At 31.4% G+C, this 21,259-nt stretch overlaps 1 protein-coding gene across 4 annotated transcripts; it reads left to right on the top strand.

The window, feature by feature from the left end:
• The first annotated feature begins 557 nt into the window (after positions 1–557).
• Positions 558–21,177, top strand: LOC145755467 (uncharacterized). 4 transcript variants are annotated; one of them, XR_014284205.1, is made up of 17 exons: positions 558–666; positions 1,044–1,705; positions 6,418–6,508; positions 8,362–10,412; positions 10,535–10,622; positions 11,652–12,395; positions 12,926–13,083; positions 15,907–15,987; positions 16,071–16,146; positions 16,404–16,545; positions 16,631–16,740; positions 17,463–17,527; positions 17,637–17,818; positions 18,031–18,139; positions 18,324–18,475; positions 19,244–19,578; positions 20,149–20,288. XR_014284205.1 is itself a non-coding variant. In XM_082571707.1 (17 exons), coding segments are annotated over exons 1-16 (4,842 nt in total). In that variant the 5' UTR covers positions 558–665; the 3' UTR covers position 19,374; positions 20,149–20,288. The 4 variants fall into 4 exon arrangements, 3 of the variants coding, with proteins under 3 accessions (XP_082427833.1, XP_082427831.1, XP_082427832.1); XM_082571707.1 differs by having other exon boundaries at positions 19,244–19,374; XM_082571705.1 differs by lacking the exon at positions 19,244–19,578 and having other exon boundaries at positions 20,149–21,177.
• The last annotated feature ends 82 nt before the right edge of the window (positions 21,178–21,259 follow it).

Below are 21,259 nucleotides of genomic sequence, written 5' to 3'. Positions count from 1 at the left end.
GTGTTGTATATTCTAGTGTGCGTTGGGATGTACGAACTATGTTGATCATATCAAGTGCCCTTGTTTAGTTTTATAAGTTGAGATTTGGATAGAGTCTTTTGGATTCACGGTCTACTTTTAAGAAGCTGGGACAAGCAGTATATCATTTGAAAAAATGAATTTCTGAAATAGTTTTACAACTTTTATATTTATATAGTTTACGTTTTTATCTTATAGAGATCATACCAGTCTTTTAGAATGTTAGAAAAGGGTATAAAAACGCTTGTATTTTTATGTTAGTGTATTAGCACATGCTGCAATAACAGTTAATACCAATATCTTTAAATATATTTTATTCATAAATGCGATTAATATTATTAAAATTTTCAAAGGATTAAAAAACCTACTTAACTTCTTTTATATTAGGTAGAAGTTTTGTAATACTACAGAAACACGTTTTCTAAGAATTTCTTTATTTACACATTACGTGTTAAAATGTGTGAATAGTTTACTTTAGATTAGGTAACGTTAAATGGAAAAGTATGAGTTTCAGTTTAAGTTAGTCATAGACTTGTAGTAAACAGAGTGTTGTTTTATAGCTATCTTTGATTAGGTAATAGGGTATATAAAAAGTATTAAATTAAATTTTCTATTCTCGACAAAGAAATTTATAACAAAAAATCAAAAGTAAGTTGTGTTCAACAATATGTAAAATTCACAGTTTTAAAGTATATGTAAATATTGTTAAAATCTCTAAGAATTGGACAAAAAACTGTAAAATGATATGTTGGTAATATTGTCATGTTTTATAGCACTTATTTTTATGAAAGGTATACGACTTGTTTGTTTAAGCCTGATTAGATTACAACTCACACAATAGGTTACTGTGTACTTTAAAATTCACAAACAGGAATTATGTGTAAATATGATATCGCCATAAAAGAATATTGGCCATAAACTTTATGGTATTTGTGTAAGAACATTTTTTAAACATGTATTTATAGAAAGTCAATGGGCTATATTATTTTTAATAGTTTTTTTAATAATTTTTTATCTGTTTTTAGTGACGTCATCACCTCAGGTTTCTTCGCCAAAACCATCAAACTTTTTTAGAAATCGCTCGTTTAAATTTACCCCCACCTCGCCGACCACTTACGAGTTTACGAATTCTCCGTTTTCAACCAATCAGAACTTTTTAAATCCAACTGTTATCACCCCTGGAGAGAATTTAGAAAAAAGAAAATTTTCGAAGCGATTTCGAAAACGCTCAGATCCGAAATCTTTAAATCAACTTACTCCAACTAATCCCACTCTTTCTCCGTCTCCTCCTGGAAGTCCACGCTCGTTTGCACCCGGAAATCCTTCTGATATAACAGAAAATTCGATAAAACGAAAATCTTCAGCTAAAGTTGTCCTCCGAGCGATTGGAAAGCGTTTTTTCTCCCCCAAATCTAAATCTACAACCTTTGTAACACCCTCCCCAAAAAATCAAAACTTTTCAACTTCCCAAGACGACGCAGATTTATCAGAAGGCACTTCTGTTGACCCTAAAATCGGGTCTTCCCCTGTTAAGGCTCCAACGAAATCGTCTAGAATGGCGGAAGTGCTAGCGAGGTCTCAGGAGACGACGCGCACGACAACATCGTACACTCCTCCGGTTAATGATGACGTCAGTGATGATGATGACGTGTATGAACTGATGACGTTGGCAGAATTAAAAGATGAGGTAAGCGATTTTTTTATTTTAATATTTTTCTATATAAGGTTATACCATGCCACTAGAAAAATGACCGATCGTTGTTTTTTTGAAATCCCTGATGCGGATTAAGATAATTTATAGCTAAGCACGATTTGTGTTTGAAATATTGAACCGACTTTGAAGTTTAACTCGTTTCGTTGCATCTTTAATTTATCAATTGTGACTTTATCGTCAGAGTTTGTTGTTATGTACAAAATTCAGGTAACGGCTATAGGCGCTTTTTGTCGAAATGGTAAAACAATTTTTTTTGTTATTTTAATAAAAAATAAAAATAAAGTTTAAAGCTCGTTTGTAACTTTAATATATAAAAAAATTTTTTTTTATAGAAGTAATATCCAAATTGTTATTTTATTTGGAATTTGAGGCCGGTTGTTTTTTGTCTTTTTTTAGTAATAAGGAAGTTTAAAGGGCGTTGTTTTGGTTTGATTTGCAGGAAGAAATGAGTCGTAAAAATAAAATATTTATTAAAGGGGCCGTTTTATAAAAAAAAAAAAAAAAAACTTTTTTTTAATTGGAAAAAAATAAAAAAAATGCTAACTTCGCATTTTTATTTAAAAAACATCAAAAACCGTTTGTTAAATACTAAAATTAAACAGTTGAAAAAGTTTAGTGAAAAGTAGTAACCAACAACTAAAAAGACTTCAAAAAACAATATTTGGTGTAAAGGCTGTCATAGTTATAACCATAAGTTAAGTTTGATTATCATTTATATTGACCGGGTGTTTTATTTTTAAATTAATAAACCTTTAAATCAATGTCACTTAAATAAAAGTGTTTTTTAAACTGATTTGTTTTGTTATGCAGAGTGAATAGCGTGGTAAACAACTTAAAAAAAGTCGTGTTTTAATTACTTTTTAGGTCATTTTTGTCTTTTAATATATTTTAAATTAAATATTTTATCGGAAAAAAAAACTTTTTTTTTTCGACGCCACAAATCGATTTGTATTTAACATGACTCGCCCACGTCAAATAAATATCAAAGTAGTTTTCAATCGGAATTTTATTTCGTCGAACTTTACCTGGAACTTAGGTCGAAAAACTGACAAATTTGTGTTTGTTTTACTTCGTATTATGTTTGTATTTAAGTCGTAGAAATTATAGAAATTATAGTATAAAAAATTAATAAAATTTGACTGTTATGCTAAAGAAATTAAAGTTATTGTGGCTATCTGTGCTAGGGTAAATTAATTTTAAATTTAAGATTTAGTTTATTTTTATTATTATAACAACCATGACAAAATTAGTGGTATCTGAAGCTAAAGGTTAAACCTAAAGTTTTAAATTGTTTTCAATTTGTTGAAAAGATAAAGTTACAAATTTACGCACGGTTTAAAGTACAGTAAATTAAAAGTACATCAATGTAAAGTAAGCTTTTTGTGGTTTTGTGAGTTTTAGTTGCGGTTGAGGCAATTTTAGGCAAAAATACAACATTCTTGTAGCAATTTTAGGTTGTTTTTTTTCTAAAAGGTCAAAATTTTAGAAGTAATTTCTTGCAGATAACTTACAATAAGCATTTGTTAAGATATTGTGTAAAAATAAACGGTTTAAAAATAGTGCTATAAACTTGCAAAATATAGAACCTTTTTATCTTTAAATAACAGCACATCAATAGTCATGTAAATGATGATGGCACACCACACTATTACCTTTAGGCTATAAGTTTTATTCCGTGTTTATAATCGTTTAAGATGAGCGTTATGCTTCGCAACTTTACATTTTTTTGTCTTAGGTTTTTAAGTGCGTAATAATAGTCGAAATTCTGTATTTTTCCATGCCTATTTATTTTCGTGGTTAGAAAATGTTGCTTAGTTATATTAAAGAGTATTTAGACTGTTGTAAATTAATATCTGTTTATTTCAAAGTAGTTTTTTATCGTATTTAAACAAGTTGGCAGAAAATAATACTAAATAAATTTTAGGCTGAAATTTTACCAAAGAAGCGACTTTCATATTAAATCAATTTTTAAATCGTGATTTTATTTTTAATTGAGAATAATAATATAAAATGTTAAATGAATGAATATTTATTAAAGAAAAAGTATACTCAAAAATATATTATTTTAGTTTGCAATCTTACAGTATGGTGACCTTGTTATGTTTTATAAAATTGCAAAGTGATATTTTTAGTAAATTGCAGGGAGTTAAAATGTATTTCCTTTTTCCTGATAAATATTTTGACATTTTTCCGAAATTTTTTTTTTCTGTATCCGTAAATATTGCTTAAGAATGTTTTAATTGTTTTTTGGTTTAGTTTGTTTTGTCATATAGTTCAAGAAAATATTTTTCATTATTTTGGTCTTACATCAAAAAATATTACATTAAATGTTAAATATTTTGGCCTCTATGATAAACGTTACGTAATTAAAAAACACTTGGGTCTAGTTAAAAAAGTCAACTTGCCAATTAATTATATGTTTAATCAACTTCATGACGTCATTCTGACGTAGTTGCATGCACCACACAAAAGTTTACACGCGCCTTATTTGGCATCAGTGCAATATCGAGAAATTTGCTAAGATTTCAGTTAAGGCCAAAAAGAAAAAAGTTTTCCATTCTTAAATTATTTGTATGCTTAATACCGCCTAAAATTTTGTGTAGAGAAAGTGCAGTTGGCAAATGGACAGGTATTTTAGAAGGTAGATTATAGGTTTTGTACGTTTTGTGTGTATTGGAATGTAAAAGTAAGGACTATGATTTTGGTATAAAATTTATGCATTGTTACCTTTTGTAATGTTGTTTAGTCTGAGCACATATTAAATAATAAGGTGATATGTTTGTTTTAAAGTTAATTTTGCATGGTAAAAAATATGGGAAATTCAAGTAAAAACTAGCTTCGTTTTATGAGTTAAAATATAGGATACGCAAATCCAGTACATCGAAAACATGGCTTATAATTGACAGTGTTAAACCATGCAAATACCTCACAAACACTTTTCGGTTTCAGTCTTATTTTACCTTAAAAACTCTCAAAACGAGACGAATCCTATTTTTCTAGACAGTAAGTTATGCCACGCTCCGCTGCTCATAGGTAAGATGCGTTTACCTATAAGGTGTGACGTAACTGTTGGTTATTAAACGAAGGTGTTAGCAGAGCAAACAACGTGCGCGGACGTTGAGTTTGTTGTTTTATGAAACATGGTTATTTTTGGCGCAGAATTTTTTAAATTTGGCTCAGCAAAAAGTTATGATATTGTGTTAAAGTTTAGGTTAAAAGGGTGTTAGGTAAGATAGCTTAAAAGTTAAATTAGACTGCTCTGTCTAATTGTAAATATTGGCGCCTAAATTTAACCGGTAACCCACAAGTAAATACACACTAATATTACTCAAAAATAGCTTTTATTTTCTTGCATCAAGTTGTACTTTTTTATATATTTTTATATTTAGCTACATATTTTATGACGTCATATAAAAATATGAAAGCCTATATTGTTACGTGTTTATTTTTATTTGTGACGACCGTTTGCGTTTGACAATAAGTTCAAAGTCAAAGGGAATAAAAGTCACGTGATTGCACAACGAAATTGGTATCATATTGGGTTTTTATATTTTAATATAATGTAGTTATTACTACATTAACTTATATACTGTTGTAAATACGTGAATAAAACAAATGTGTGCTCTTTAACATACACAGCAATTAAGTTGTATGTCAACTAGAATTCGTTTACATAACCAGTAACATTGCGCGTATATGTTGATGTACATGCAACAATTGTTTATGCACCAATTGTTTATGAGTCATAATAACATCCTTGATGACGTCATTTTTTGTCGTGATGGTGTTATCTATATAGCTTAATTGACTTGTAAGATAAGAAAAAATTATTATTTTTTAGAAAAAAAAATTTTAGTTAAAATTTTGTTTGTCAGTAATTCTTAGAAATTAAAAATTGTTATTATTTGATTTTTTACGGTATTAGCTTCTCAAGAGCAATAGAAAACCAAGTAAAACGGGTTTCTTTGAAATGATTTTTCTCCTATTCTAATCTATTTTGCAAAACAAATACTCGTTTATCTTAATTCGGAAAAAAATGTTGTTTAAATAGGGATGAAAAATACCGGTGTTGATATTTAATAGTTTTTCTTAAAAGCTTTAGTATTAAGTTTTTGGCTAGATCTAGGCTTGGGTTAATTTTGATAAATAAGTTTTACGTATGTAAAATAAAAAATTTAAATATTTAAAATATTTTCTTTATTTGGAATTATTTAATTAAGCCTTCGAATACTTTTAAATATTTTGGTTAATTTTGGCGCATATAAAAGCCATAAAAAGTAAAAGGGTTAAAGTATAATATCTAGAGTATGATAACTAATTTAATCCGCTTAACGTATGGTCTGAATATAAGGCCACTTAACGTATACCTTAAACTGTTGTGCAAATTGACTTTGGATTTTTGTGGTTTAAAATGTTGTGTTGTCTTTAAAGATAACTTGTTCAGCTACAAAGTGGTAAAATAAAATTTGTGAAGCAACGTTGAATTTTTTTTTAAGTATTTAAACCGGCTTTTTTATTTTTTTTATTTTTTTGAACGTGGTTTTCAAGACATAGTTAAAACTTTTTTGCTGCAGATTATTTTGACGCTTAGAAATTAATAGTAAATAGCTTCAAAAATTTTATTTAAAAAAGTTAAATTTTTTTTTAGATTTTTATTTAAACTTAGCTTATTCATAATCTTTTAGTTGGATAACCATACCGATTTCGACGAACGAGCTAAAATAAGAAAAGCCATACGAGCGATAAAAAACAAAAAGATATCATCAAATAAAAAAGGTAAACAATTTTTTTTATCAATTTTATTTTAATTTCTTTTATAAAAGTTTTTTCACACGGGAATTATTTTAAAATATCAAGAAATTAGTTATAGTCTCCTAATTTGTAGGTAATAAACTTGAATTACAATTTTAAATTTGGAATGCGGTAAAATTTAACTTTGATTGCACTTTGTTGGCTAGATATTTATATATGGCATTGCAATATAACGTTAAGTATACACGCTTTTGATATTTAAGAAATCGAAAAACAATTATAACAAGAATTGACATGATAGATTAAGAGTATATAAGGCTAATGAAAATGTAATGTAAAATTTATTTTAAAGCAAAATTTATAAGCTTACAATCAATCGCATTGCTAACTAGAGAAAATTCTATTTTAAATGGTTCCATTGAAATTGAAACGCCGAAGTTTAAAATTAGAATCCAACTTTCATTGAAACCACCACACATGTACCTCAATTCAGGAAACATGCATTCTCATACCGGAGATGACGTAGATAGTTTTACTGACGTCACTAGTTAATCGCTTTTATTTCGCTGGGAAATTACTGATGACTGAGTGTCTGGGAGATTTTGGCCAAAGAATTTAAGCGTTTTATGACTAGATATTAAATGTAGGTCGCGAAATACGTAATGTTTATGCATTAGGTAAAGTCTATTTCGGTATATATGCAAATATAAAATTAAGTGTAATATATATAGGATTAGACTAAGTTTTTATACGTATTTAGCCTTGCTGGAAATATGTATAAGTGTAAAAAAATGCAAGAGTTAGATTATGGATTATGGTATAACTACCTATTTTTTTAGTAGGAGTCAGGTCTAATTTTAAATAGAAATTAATCAAGTGTTGTTTTCTGATAAAGAAATTTAAATTCCCCTGTAGTAAATCACTTGGTAAACCATCGGTTTAATTAAATACGAAATTCCTTCCCGTATTGTTTTATATCAAGTACACGAATCCCATCACGATTTCCTATTGTTTTGTTTGTATTGTGTGGGTGTTGGTCGCTTAAGTATCAGCAAGTTAATCATAAATCATCGAGTTTTAACCGTTAAGTTTTCTTATTAAGTCTGCGCTAAAGTAGCTTAACAAGGCGAGTTTTAGAAATCAGGTTTTAATTGTGAAAGTAAGTTTATATATGTGGGTAAGCATCGTGTAAAACAGTTAGGTTGTATAAAGGATTTAGTTTATAAAAATGACAAAAGTTTACTCTGTCGTTAAAAAAATTAGACAGGTTTAGTTGTTATACTTTTAAAATTTAATTTAATTTTACATTACATCATCATTTTCAATATGTTCTCAAAGTCTAGACAAAAATAAAAGAATTATTTCTCGGTTTGTGTAAATTTTTATTGAAACAAAACATGGTACTTTATATAAGACGCCGGCTTAAGCAATTTAATTACAAGGCAGTCTGTTGGTCGCCTATAAAAGTCAAATCAGAGTCGAATTAATAAAATTTAAGTCTAAACTTTAACCTTTCATCTGATTGATTTAAAACATGTTGTTATCAAGTTTTAAGAATATTTTTGGCAAAATTTATAAAAGTAACGTCAGTATTGGCATTTAAAGTATTAAAATCTTAATGCTATATAAAACTGTACTTAAATTTTTTGAATTCCAACAACATTGTAATCTACATAAAGTGTTAGTAAATCACCTTTACTTTGAAATACGTTTTACTTGTTTTTAAACACCTTTCTTGGAAAAGTTAATATGATCAAGTTTATGTATGTACAGATAGCCAGCCATATATGCGATGTTAATAATTTGTATTAGAAAGAAGTAAGTATTCACTTTTTTGCATTTTTCTTTTATTAATTATATTTTTTTTATTTTAACAGAATTAGGCAAAACTTGCCAATCGAAACAAACACCGCTGCCAAGCAACGGTTCTGCACCATTTGTTAAACACCAACCACCAAAATTCGAAGTTAAAACACCAGAGACAACCAATACAAACAAACCCTGGTTGGGTGAAGTTAAAAAGAACAGTTTTAGGTCGGTTTCGACAAAAAAATTTACACCCCCTGCACAAACCAGCCAAAAACCAGAGCTTGCATCTGCTCCGAGTCTATTCTCTTCTGTGCAGCAAGAGAAAAAGGCGGATTTTACTCCAATCTCTCGTTTTGGGAGGAGAGAGTTTTCTGGTTCCTTGCGCAACTACAAACCCTCTTACAAGCCTCCTGATCACGTGATTAATCGTGCAGGGTCACTGAAGCTCGCAAGACCAAGAGATTTTACCGCAGCAAACAATAATAAGACTAGCGCTAAAGTCTTGCATTCGCAGTCCGTTACACCTCCCCGCCTAATTCTAGAATCCGTTGTTCCTCAGAATATCAGTGTTGACAGCGCCACCACTGGGTCACCAGTAATCCAAAAAAGAGCATCGATAACTTCCATTGAATTCGAAGATACAGAACAACCTGAAACCCAAGTCGAAGAAACCTTGAATAGATCAGAAAGCCAAAAAGAAAACGACACAGCGCCTTCAATTCCTGTCGTCCCTGGCAACAAGAGACGCTCACGTGGCATATTAGGTCGTGTTCTAAGCTTTAAAATCGACTCGGAAAAGGTGACTACACCACATCGAGTTCAAGTCCCACCGACGGTAGATAAAGTTTCCGAAACACCTGATAATTCAGGGTTGCCCACTAAAAAATTAGATTCTTTGGAAGTGCTTGTTTCGAAGAAAGTTGTTAAATTAGAAAGCCCCAAAACACCAGATAACGTCCCTATTGTTCCTATAGTTGCTTCAAAATCTCCAGCGGTTCAAGTAACTTGTACTTTTAAAGCGTCCGAAGTTAGCAAAAGTAAAGAATTTGATCCTGTTGATAATTCTGTTCAAGCAGAACAAAAAGCAAACTCTTCAAAGGTTATCGAAGATTTTGTTGAAGAATTAATCCAAAAAGTTATCAAAAATCTAACTAATAGCCCACTAGTGACGTCACAATCACAAACTAATTCTTCGAATCTAAAACTAGGTTCAAAACGAACAAAACCAACTTTAGAGAACTTAAAAACAGTTTTAGACGACGATTCATCCAGTACCGAAACCGACCAATCGGAATCGGAAGACGAATCACGTGAGTCATCGAGCAACCAATCACAGTCGAGCAACGCATTAAGCAACAGCGACTACAGCGACGAGGAAGAAGACATGGAAGGAAGACGCACAAGAGCTCGCTACGGAGGAAACGCGGGATCGGTAAAGTCCCGGATCCTAGCAACGGAGGATCCGAACTCGACAAAGAAGGTCGTGGACGTCGAGAAATTAAAAAAGCAGAGACAGGATGCGGACGCCCGAGTGTTTAAGAGGTCGGAGGGAGTTCGGAGTCGGATGAACCGATTTTCTTCCAAGGCCGAAAACGACGAACCGAAACTTAACGGTCTCGAAAAATCCAAAGTTTCTCAGAACGAGGAGAATTCTATTTCGAGTAGATATCGTCGAAACAAAGAAGTCTCCACCTCGACTTTGGAACGAAAAAATAAGTTTGAAATCAATAATAATGACGTCAGTACTCCGAAAAAAGTGACGTCATCGACTCGTAAAAGCGCCGATAAAACTGCGAGCGAAAAAGCATTAGAAAGATTAGAAGCCGCCTCTAAATCTGTAATTGACGACATGAAGACTACGTCACAAAGTCCCAAATTACGTAACAATGATAAAGATGACGTCATCGTTTCGGTCACAGAGCCAAAACCAGCCAGTTTTGAAGTAGAATTTAAGGTCAATAAAAATGAAGAAAAATCTTCTAATTCCAGCGAAATGAGCTCGCCGTTAGACGATGCCACAGAGTCGATAGAGAGCAAGGACAAAATCGAAATTGTTGAAGATAAAAATGAGATTTCGGAGATTATTAAAATACCAAAAGAAAACGGAACTGAAAACGGGGTTAGTTTAAATTTTATTGAGTTTATTTTGACAAAGAAATAAATTTAAGTCCTGCTAAGCCAACATTATTTATACAAAGCATTACAATTTTTTTGAAATATCTATGAAACTTTATATTTTAGCCAACCCAAGTTAATGTCATCACCGAAGATCTAAAAGTCGACGAGGCTTTTGAAAAAATATTAGAAACTGAAATTACTTCTTCAACTGGTAAGTGGACAATTATATTTTTAATGTGTTAAAATTAATTTGCTTTTACTATGTTGTTTTAACTTTAATAATATTGAGTTAATTTAAAAAATTAGTGCCTTAAGCTTATGGTGTCATAGTTTATCATTATTAGTCAGAGTATATTGCAGTTGATTAGATGTTTATTTTTATCAAAAATGAATTAGTTAAAAAATCAAGGAAGCGTGTTATTTATAGTAAAGTTCATATAATGCACATCAAGAAAATTTAATTAAAAATTTAAGTAAAAAATGATTTACTAATTTACGGAAACGTCAATGCTTGTGTGGTCAAAAATTAATATAATATACTACCTTTTTAAGCATATATCATATGGGGTATATTTCAAACACATTTTTTTATTCGCCTCGTTTAGTTTAAGGCTTTAAAATTGAAATTTCAAGCCAATTTAACGCCGTAAAACTAAAAGCATTTTTGGCGAAATGGGCTATATTTTTAACCGGGCTTTAAACAACGAATAAAAATATTTATTAGTGATATAGCTAGGCAAGTAATATATAAAAATAAATATTATTTTAATAAAAAGTTTAAAAAATATTTTAATGAAAAGTTTTCTCAGGGGCAACTAAAAAGACTGTTAGTATAAAGTTTTAATTAGTTGAACAATGTGTCTAGTCTACCTAAGAATGCTTTAGTATTAAAACTAGATATATACACAACCAATAGGGTAAGAGGAATTTTATTGAAAGTGACAGATTGTCTATTTTTACGTTTAATATTAAAACCCACGCTTTAAAGTAAATAAGTCACAGTAAAACGGAAATGTAAATTTAAATGTTGTAAATTTTGTGATATTTGCTTCTCAATTACCAGGGGTTTTATTTTATTGACTTGACTATAAAATTTACACCACAAAGGGTACGTTTATAATGTACATAATAGTTAAAAAAATGTTATTTATTTTATTTATTTAAAAATAGTTTTCACTTGTCAAAGTAGAAAATCTTTGTTAATTTATTTTAAATTGCAATTTTTTTATAATTTTTGTAGAAATGAAATCGAATTCTGAAGAATTGAAACCAGATACCGAAGCCACTACGCTTTGTGACGCCACACAAAACAATAATGTCGTCACAGAGGAGAAGAGACCACGTGCGCGACGACAGAGGAGGTCGGAGCGACTGTCGGCCTCGAAGACGCCAGACGAGACTGACGTCACAATCAAAAGTGAAAAAAGTCGTGATGTCGACCAATCGGAAGCACCTAAAGAAGAGTCTGTGACGGAAAGGCGGCGCAGACGACGTCGCGCTCGCAAAGAGGGTAAAGATGCAGGGTCTGTGACGTCATCGGCCTCGACAAGCGCTGCATCCACACCAGACAAAGAATCAAACGAGATAGCCGAAGCCCCGAAAACCGACGTCGCTGTAGAAACAACCAAAACTAGTGATGACGTCACAGTCAGCGAGAGCTCAAAAGTCGTCGATGACGTCACGCCGATCGTGCCGGAGATCATTGTGGAGGCCGAAAAGGAAGAGGAAGTCGCGACGCTGGCATCCGACGCATACGAGATACAATCTCTGTCGGAATCTCAGGTTACATCTATTGTTACTATAGAGGAGAAAGCGTTCGACTTAAATGAAAATAACTCGCATATTTGCGGAACGAATATAATGCTAAGTCGAGAAGAGAACGATAATACAACTAAGTTAATTGAAACCATAGAAGTTACTGTTGAGGAAGAAATTATCGACGACAAAGTGGTTGAAATTAAAGAGGAAATTATCATAGAAAAGGGTATGTTACTATTTAAAAGTTAAACAATATAACTATAAATGATAATAAATTATTTGTTATATTTTTCTTAAGGTAATTGAACTATACTATTAAGGGTAGGTTGTAGAAAATTTAACCTACATTTCAATGTTTAAAACCTAAACTCTTAAGCCATTTTTAAAATAAATATTTAATATGTGTTCTTAACGTTTTAAATTTAGTTATAAATAATATATAAACTTCAAGAGTACTTTTACATTATAAATATACAAACAAATTCTTGTAAGATTATTGAAAAGATAACTATCTTTCTTGGTGATAATATCTGTTAATATTTTAAAGGTAAACTTTGGTATTTATAGATTGTAATCTACAGGTTATTGATGCTGGCATGCAAAAATGTTACAGTTGCTTTTTTAGTGTTATGGGCAAAATTTTTATTTTTTAATAATCACTTTAGCATTGGGGTTAGCATTGGTATAAGTAATGGAAATTATAATGTTAAAATTTATTCTGTAATCGGTGTTATTTAATTAAATTATTTTTTGCAGATTTAACTGAGATAGACAGCTCTAAAAAGAAAGCCAAAAAAGAGAAGGATTCCAAAAAGAAAAAGTCGAAAAAGGTAGACAAAAAACCCAAAGAAGAAAAAAAAGAAATCGAAAAACCTAAAACTGAAGACTCTACACAAAAAGAAAACACAGTAAAGGTAAAACATTAAATTTTAATCTAAAATTTATTCAAAACGTAATTAATAAAAAAAGAACCTACAACTTATTTTTAAAATATATATTTCATTGAGTTGATGACGTAGAATGTTTGTTATATGATATCTATGTGACCGCGCGACTTCTATATTTAACTCTTTGTTGAGATTTAATTAAACAAATCATAACCAGATTTTTCCCACACCTATAGGGTAACGTACAATATGTTAAAACATAGACAAAATTTATCATAAGTTATGACGTCACGCGACCACGTGATCACGCAAATAAACCCACGCGAGTTTGGGGTCGAATATCATTTTGCTTAAAACAAATTCGCGTTTTGTTTTCTACGATCAAAATAGGTTGCGAAACGAAGAGGTGTGTAATTCTAGAATTAACGGAAGAACAATTAAATTGAAAGTGGAATTATTTGTAGTCATATTTTCCCTTTGTTTATTTATTTGTGTTGAGTTAACTCTTTTGCTGTTCTTTTACTTTTTTCGTATTGTTTTCGGTTCAGTATCGAGTCATTGTTAGGTGAAAGAGTTGATAAGAAAAGGTTTCAAGTGGTTATAGCGAATCATATCAAGCTAAAACGATAAAGGCTGCAGACTTTTGCGGATTAGGAACCTAAGACAATGCAAGATTTGAACCTAGTTTTAAACAGGTCTTGCAAGACAAATATTGTGCAAGTTAGACAATAAATTAAATTTAAACAAATAAGAAAAAATCATAAAAATAAAGGGCCTGATTTAAGTGTTGTATATATTTTTATTGTACTTAGTGTAGTTAAATACTGTTAGAGTCTGGCTGAAAAATACTCTATTTTACCATTATTAAATCTCATTGTAAATAGCCGAGATTTACGAGCATTAATTGCCTTAAAGACTGTGTTTTTACAAGCAGTGTTTAAGTCGTAAAAATGACGGAGTAAAAGGAATGGTTGCTTAATTTAGTTTGTGAAAGCTGTGTTAGACAGATATATGATATTGTTTTCGTTATAGCCAAGTGAAAGCTAAAATAAAACAGCACATTGAGGCTTCAAGTTATATTGGGAATACCATTATATATGGAATTAGACTCTATATTTTCAGTAGTGCAAAACTAAAGGCACATAGCTAGCTAATAATTAGTTCAATCCCATTTAGGAAAAAAAAAACTAATTAGTAAATAAAATAAATATGATTGCAAGGCACCCTGACAAACCTTATTTCTGTGTTATTAAAAAGGTAAGAGCTCTAATTATTTTTGGTTAAATATTTTATTTTAAGACATTTTACAAGTACAAACAGGAGAACTGTCATCACGTGTTTAGCATTGCTTGTGACGTTACAGAGGTGACGACACATGGCAGCCAATGGGGCGACTTTAGTCTTTTTTGTTTACTTGAAACATTGAATGATATTTTATTGTTTTGTATTTAAAATGTAGAGACAAGGTTAAAAAAAAAATTTACACAGAAGCTTCACTTTAGTTTAAATAATGCAATTTATCAAGTAATATATATAGAGTGTGATAAATAAAGGAAAGGGCGAGTTAGTTCTAGTCTTATATATTTAATTCTATATTTTATTTATTTTCTTTTCCTTCTTTTTCCTTATTTTTTAAGTTTTCGGCTTTTTAAAACTTCTTTAAAATGTCAAGACCAATTTTCACAAGATCTATGAGCGTAGATGACGTAATACTACGTCAACAATCACCAGCTCGACCAAGATCGGGCAAGCGACTTTCGTTTTCTGCCGTCCATGACGTCATACCAGAAAATGACGTCATCAACTCGGATAAATCTGCGTCAAGCGATTTGGAAAATTCAGGACTTAAAAACGAAAGCAAATCGCTTTCTACATCGTCGTTAACTGTTAACCTTGATCAAAAAAAAACTTCCCCAACCGGTGGTTTCCCTAAAAGTAGAGCGGCAAGGGGACTTAGATTAATAAGAAGGGGGAGTTTGGATTTTGTTCCAGGTGCTACTGGCGTTTCTAATCAATATTTGAAAAATGTCGATTCTTCTGCCAATGAAGAAATTTCTAATCGCAAGTTGGCGACACAGAGACGTTCTAGTGTGGATTCGTTGCTTGATTTAGGTTTAATGTTGTTAGAAAGCGGATTGACAGCAAAAGATGAAAGCAAAACGTCCCAGAATGATTCTAAATCAAGCCCAAGTACTCCTATTCCGCTAAACGGTACTTCCGCATCTCCAGCTCCTTCTAGCGGTTGTAACTCTCCAAACAAATCTAAGGCTGTGAAATGCATCAGCGATACGTTAAATCGTCTTTGTAGTCCTGTAAGCAGCCAAAGCACCACTGGCAATCTTTCTAGTTCATCAACAAACAAAACCGACATTTCGAAAAAGAAGGAATCACGTCAAAATAATGACGTCATTGAAGAAATCCCACGTGACCAAGTAAGCCCGGTAATTGACACAAAAGATGAACGAAAGAAATTGACCTTGCCGCTTGGTACTTCCGTACGTGAGTTCGACGCGATGACGTCAGACGACGACACTGACGTCATAGTACGTAATGTCTGTGGCAGCTGCTGCGTGGCTTTGCGTAAGCTGATCGAGTCACATGAACGCTTGTGCGCCAAAACAAAGTATTTGCGTCGCGAATTGGAAAGAGCTTATTCTTTATTACGTCACAATGATAACAAAGAGGATTGTTCTGTTAAAAGTGACAAGGTTTCTTTTTCTTCTTTTCCTCACTTTCTTTTTAGAACTCGTTTTATTTTTTTTATTTTTTCATTCTTTGCAAGTTATTTAAAATCGCAATTTGTGTAAAAAAATTATTCTAAATTTTTTATTTTAACTTTTTTTTTTTTAGACACCCGAACCCAAAAGTGAAATGAGATACACAATTGACAATATTTCTGACGTCACAGACGAAGCTGTGTTAGAAAAACTCGTAAGAGATAACGTCACTTTTTTATTTAATCTCAAAAACCTTAATTAGTTATATTAACAAGGTTTTTTCTCTTTTTTATTTAGCTTGACCAGGCGGAAGAATACGAAGACAGAAAAAAAATCCGAGCTGCCATGCGCGAATTAAGACGAAAATTTCGAGGTATTAATTATTACCAAAATTAAATATGTTTCGTTTTTAAATTTTGATTTGCTTTTTAAAAGCATATGTGTAATATTCACTAAATAATTAAATTAAGAAAGAATATTGTAAGTCTGTATAAAAATCTAGTCAATAATATTAAATAAAATGTCAGATATATTACCAGGTAATATTTAAGTTCAATTTAGTTCTTATAAAAAGTTTTTAATAATTAAATTTGTTAAAAAAAAGAAAATAAAGTTTTATTTGTTTTGTAGAAGCATATATTTTGAAACCGAAAGACAAAGAAACCAAAAGTTGGAAGACATCGAAAACCACAACTACCGCTACTGGGGTTCGTGGTTCGACCCCGGACCGCTACACTTCTGTTACTAAAACTACAACGACAACAGAAATAAAGTAAATTATATTTTTTTGGATTTTCTTAAAAAATTTTTTTTAAAAGACTTTAATTTTTTTTTTTTAATTTAAATTTTTATTTTAGAACAAAGGACAGTTTAAAACCCAGCAGTGGAAATGCACGAAAAACAGAATCGTCGTTGGGAAGTATTAAACCAATGGAAATGACCCCGCAAATGGCCAAATCATTAGCTGGTAAGCATCAGCTCTTATCTCTCTACTTATGACATTTAACCTATGCCAGATGTAATATAGTAGTTTATCTTTCCCAACGGATATTGCTGTTTAGTTAGGGTTGTTTATGGGATAGATTGCGGTTGGGATTTAAAGGGTTTTGGGTTTCTAATCTATTAATCTCTTCAGGAAAGCTTAAATAGGTCAACGCTAATTGAGTTAAAGATATTAAACCCTGCATTTAAATAACCTTTAGTATAATTCAAACGACATTTCTGACAAAGGTTTATTTGCCCTTTAAGTAGTTTCAGTTGCCCCTATACACTTATAACAATTTAAAAGGGTTTATTTGCTATTTAAATATCACCCAATGTACAACCTTGAAAATTTAGCAAATACTCCCAAAAATTGTTTTTAATTATTTTGTTTATTAATATATATTTATATTTAACATTTTGCTTACCTATAACCTAATAAATATTGCACCGTTGCTATTTGCAATTAAGTTTTAAATTAGACTTGAAATGTCCCAAGTGGCTTTCTCTTTAAAGTATACAGCACTGATAAGTTTCGCTGCATATCAGTTAAGATATAAACACTGTCGTATGAAAGCTATTACTAATAAGTTATGATGTTATTGCATAATCGTATATGGAAGCTATAACTATATATTAAGTGTGAGCTAGGGTGTAGAATTAAGAAGTTTAGTAACAAAAAATTAAAAGTAAAAATTTTATTTTTAGAAAAATATTCAATAAGTCCTTCGCTGTTAAGAAAAGATAAAATGGCTTCAACTGGAACAAAAAAGGTAAATTAAAAAAAATAGAGACAAACCTTTTTAAAATATATTTATTGTATTACTTCTGTCTAAATTTTTAAATTCAGTTTTAAACTAAAATTGCTTATTTTTACCTTAGATCGGAAGCATCTTTGACAGAGAGGAAGAAGCTCCTAAGAAGACCGGAAGCAAACTTGATCTTGAGCGCCGCCAAGCGGAGAGGAGAAGAGATCTAACGCGAAACAGGAGCATGCCAGCATCCTCTTCCAAGGATGCTCGAAAAATGTTTGTAGCAAAATTAGAAGGAAACTCAGATAACAAGTAAGTGTTTAAACATTACTGACGTCACTGACTTTTATATAATGACGTCACAAGTTTGATTTTATATAAAAAAAATTCAGTAAATAAAAAAAACCTTTTTTTTTTATCCTATGTAAACAAACCATGGTGCTTAAACACTAAAGGTTATTTTTCTTATATGCGTTTAGCGTTAATAAAAGAATAGCAATTAACAAACAATTTAATTGTTACAGGGGTACTGGGAAAAAGGTCGGCAGAAGTCCAACTTTTGTTGTCCCGAACGCAAACAACGTTAAACAGATGCTTCTTAAGTGGTGCCAGGCCAAAACGAGAGGATATGACGTAAGTGCTAAGTGACGTATATACTACAACATCACGTGATAACAAAAATGTGTTATGTACAAAAAATTCTACAAGCAAAATTTTGTAATATTTAAAAAAAAACAACGTGTTTAATTTTTTATTGCAAAAACTCAAAAGGCAATCAGTTTTTAATTAGGGTTTTAATTACCTATTTTTCCATTAGAACGTTGAAATCAATAACTTTTCTGGGAGTTGGGCAAACGGACTGGCTTTCTGTGCGTTGGTCCATAACTTTTTTCCCGATAGTTTTGATTTTTCCACCCTTGAACCCAACAACCGGGAATTCAACTTCGAGCTTGCGTTCACCACAGCCGAGTAAGTACCCCTTTTCTTATTATGACGTCATAATTGGCGATAACTTGCATGTCAGCTAATTTTCTGTAAAAAATATTTAAAAAAACGTGCGTGGTTTCATAATTTGCCCTTTTTAAAACGCAAACAAAAATATTTTGATTATTTTTTTGTGGAAACGTTGTTGAAACTAATGGCCGGGTAAAAAATATTAACAATTTTTTTTTGTCATCACGTGACAAATAACGACTCGATTTTTCGTTTAACTAACACGTCACATTACGTCATTATCATCGTAGTATTACATCATAAGTAAAAAAATGAGCGAAACTAAAACTTTTTTGGAATTTGGTGTTTTTTTTTTAAATGTTAAAAATTTTACAAGTTAAAAAAATTATTTTAAACCAACTTTAATACATTTAAATGTGACGTTATTATACAATCACTCGCTTTATGACGTCACTACTGTATTTGTCACGTGATTGCATTGTTTCCACTTGTTAATTCACAATAATTTGATTTGCCACGTTTGATAAATTCCACAAAATATTTAACCTTTGACCCGGAAATAACCCCGATCTGACCTCGTGCACTCTTTTGTTTCTTTTTTATGTGTTCCCCACAACACTGTGTGTGTGCATGTGCATGTCTGTGACGTCACACCGATCGAATTGATGACGTCATTGCCAACTTGCCGAACCGTACGCTGTTTTTACGAAAAAAACTTCAAATCGCGCCAACGACGTCATTGGCTCAAACTAATAACGTCATACCATCACTTCGACCAATCAGAAAACGAGGTGATATTCCAGCCTTGTTGGACACGGAAGATATGGTCAGGATGGCCGAACCGGACTGGAAATGTGTTTACACCTACATCATGGAGTTCTATAAGAGGATAAGAGAGCTGGACCTCGTGTGAGGTCACGTGATTTTCGCCGTCTAAAAATTCTTGTACAGAAAAATATATTTTGCCTTTTTTGCCACCTTCACTGCTTGCCGCCACTTTACTCGTTGAACTAACAACAACACCGACTTTTGTTACGTCATCTTGCCGTCTACTGACATAGCCGTTTCTCCCGTCGTCAGATGACGTCATGGTTTTCGGATGACGTCATACTGCTAACGTGAGGGAGTTAGTTTAGAGCTACGCTGAAGTAGTGTGAATGATGTAACATTAATTTAAAGGCTTGCCGTGCCCGCTAAACAATAACCATGAACTTTTTCTATTTTCTTCTTCGCTCTTTTTAATTTAATATATTATTCGTTATGCGCTTACTATTAATTATAAAGCCCGTGGCTACGCTTTGATTTTACGTCTTGTGCTATGTGTGAAAAAACTTATAACATTCTGTCATTTATGCATTTTATTTTCGTCGACACTTTACTAAAATCCATCCGCATGTTCTAACTATCTAATTGGCATGGAAAAAAGCACGACAGTTTTAACCCAATTATTGTTTTGACTTAAGTGAAGATTGAATGCAACATCACAATCAGATAATTCATTTAATTATATTTAATTTTTCTTTAATTTTGGTAACAAATTACCAAAATGTTAAAATAAGATTTGATCTCTTTTTTGAACTTAATATCACCTTTAATTTGATTCGCTTGGTGGCAGCATTGCACCGACTAATCAGTTATCCTCAATTTTTCACCTGGGCTCATTTTTTGTTTGTTATGTTGGCATGCAGGCGGTTAGCCGACGCGGATCAGTTACTTGAGGTCGGCGACATGATTTTAATGGGAAACAGGCCGGACAGCAAGTGCGTATTTACTTACGTACAATCCCTGTACAACAAGTTGAGAAAATTCGAAAAACCGTTAAAGCCACTTTCTCCTATTAAACCAGTGGTTAAAGTAATGGAAGAAATTGTTGAAGTTTCCGCGAACAGCACTCCACCACCATCTAGCGGGAAGTGAACTCGCTACACATTTTATTTTTTCTCACTCGCTACACATTTTTGATAAATATTTACGCCATAGTTTTCTAATTACAACAAAGGTGTGCATACCACCATAACTTGTTTATTATTTTCGACTCAAATTTGATTTATTTGCCTCGCTTTTTTAATAAAGTTCTTTCTTCTTGGCTTAAAGTTATTTTCCTTTTTTGTCTGGAAACTCTGATTTTCCAGAGTTTCCCTTATATTTTTTATGCATTTTTGTTTTGCACGTCACATAAAGTTGGCAACTTTTGGTGTTAGCACCACAATCATACCACTCAGTATTAGTTTTGCTAGTTTGTTTTTGATACAACTTTTAAATAGACAACTTTTTTCGACTAAAAACTCAACCATTTCTGTAAATTTTTATACAATGTTTTATGATCAGAACAGCCCGTTTTAATTACTGTTTTTTTAAGCAAATTTTTTTTATAATAACTCAAATATTAACCTTGCAATTTTGCAAATTTTTGTTGATTGAAATTTGTATATTATTGCTAATTAATCAGTCTTATATTTTCGCTTTGTTACTTAAACTTAATAAAGTCGAGCATTGAAATCGTTTTTATTATGAACAACATAAAAATTTGAAAAAAAAATATTTTTTTAACAATTTAATTTATTCGATTCCACATAACAATTTGTAACAAAACACTTTTTAAAACAAAACTTGAACATATTTAAAGTGTCTTATCAATCTGATAAACACCAGACCTGAGCCAAGTTAATAGTTGCGATGAATGCTTTAAAAGAAATGTTGTTTTGTTTGGCGGTTTGCTATTTTGTTGGTTGACAATACATGTTATGATGTTATAGAAAGTTATTTTTAAGCGATTGTATAATAACAATACATAGACTA

This window comes from Corella eumyota, chromosome 6 (assembly GCF_963082875.1).
Source record: "Corella eumyota chromosome 6, kaCorEumy4.1, whole genome shotgun sequence".
Classification (NCBI taxonomy): domain Eukaryota; kingdom Metazoa; phylum Chordata; class Ascidiacea; order Phlebobranchia; family Corellidae; genus Corella; species Corella eumyota.
This window is presented reverse-complemented; position numbering and strand designations above follow the sequence as displayed.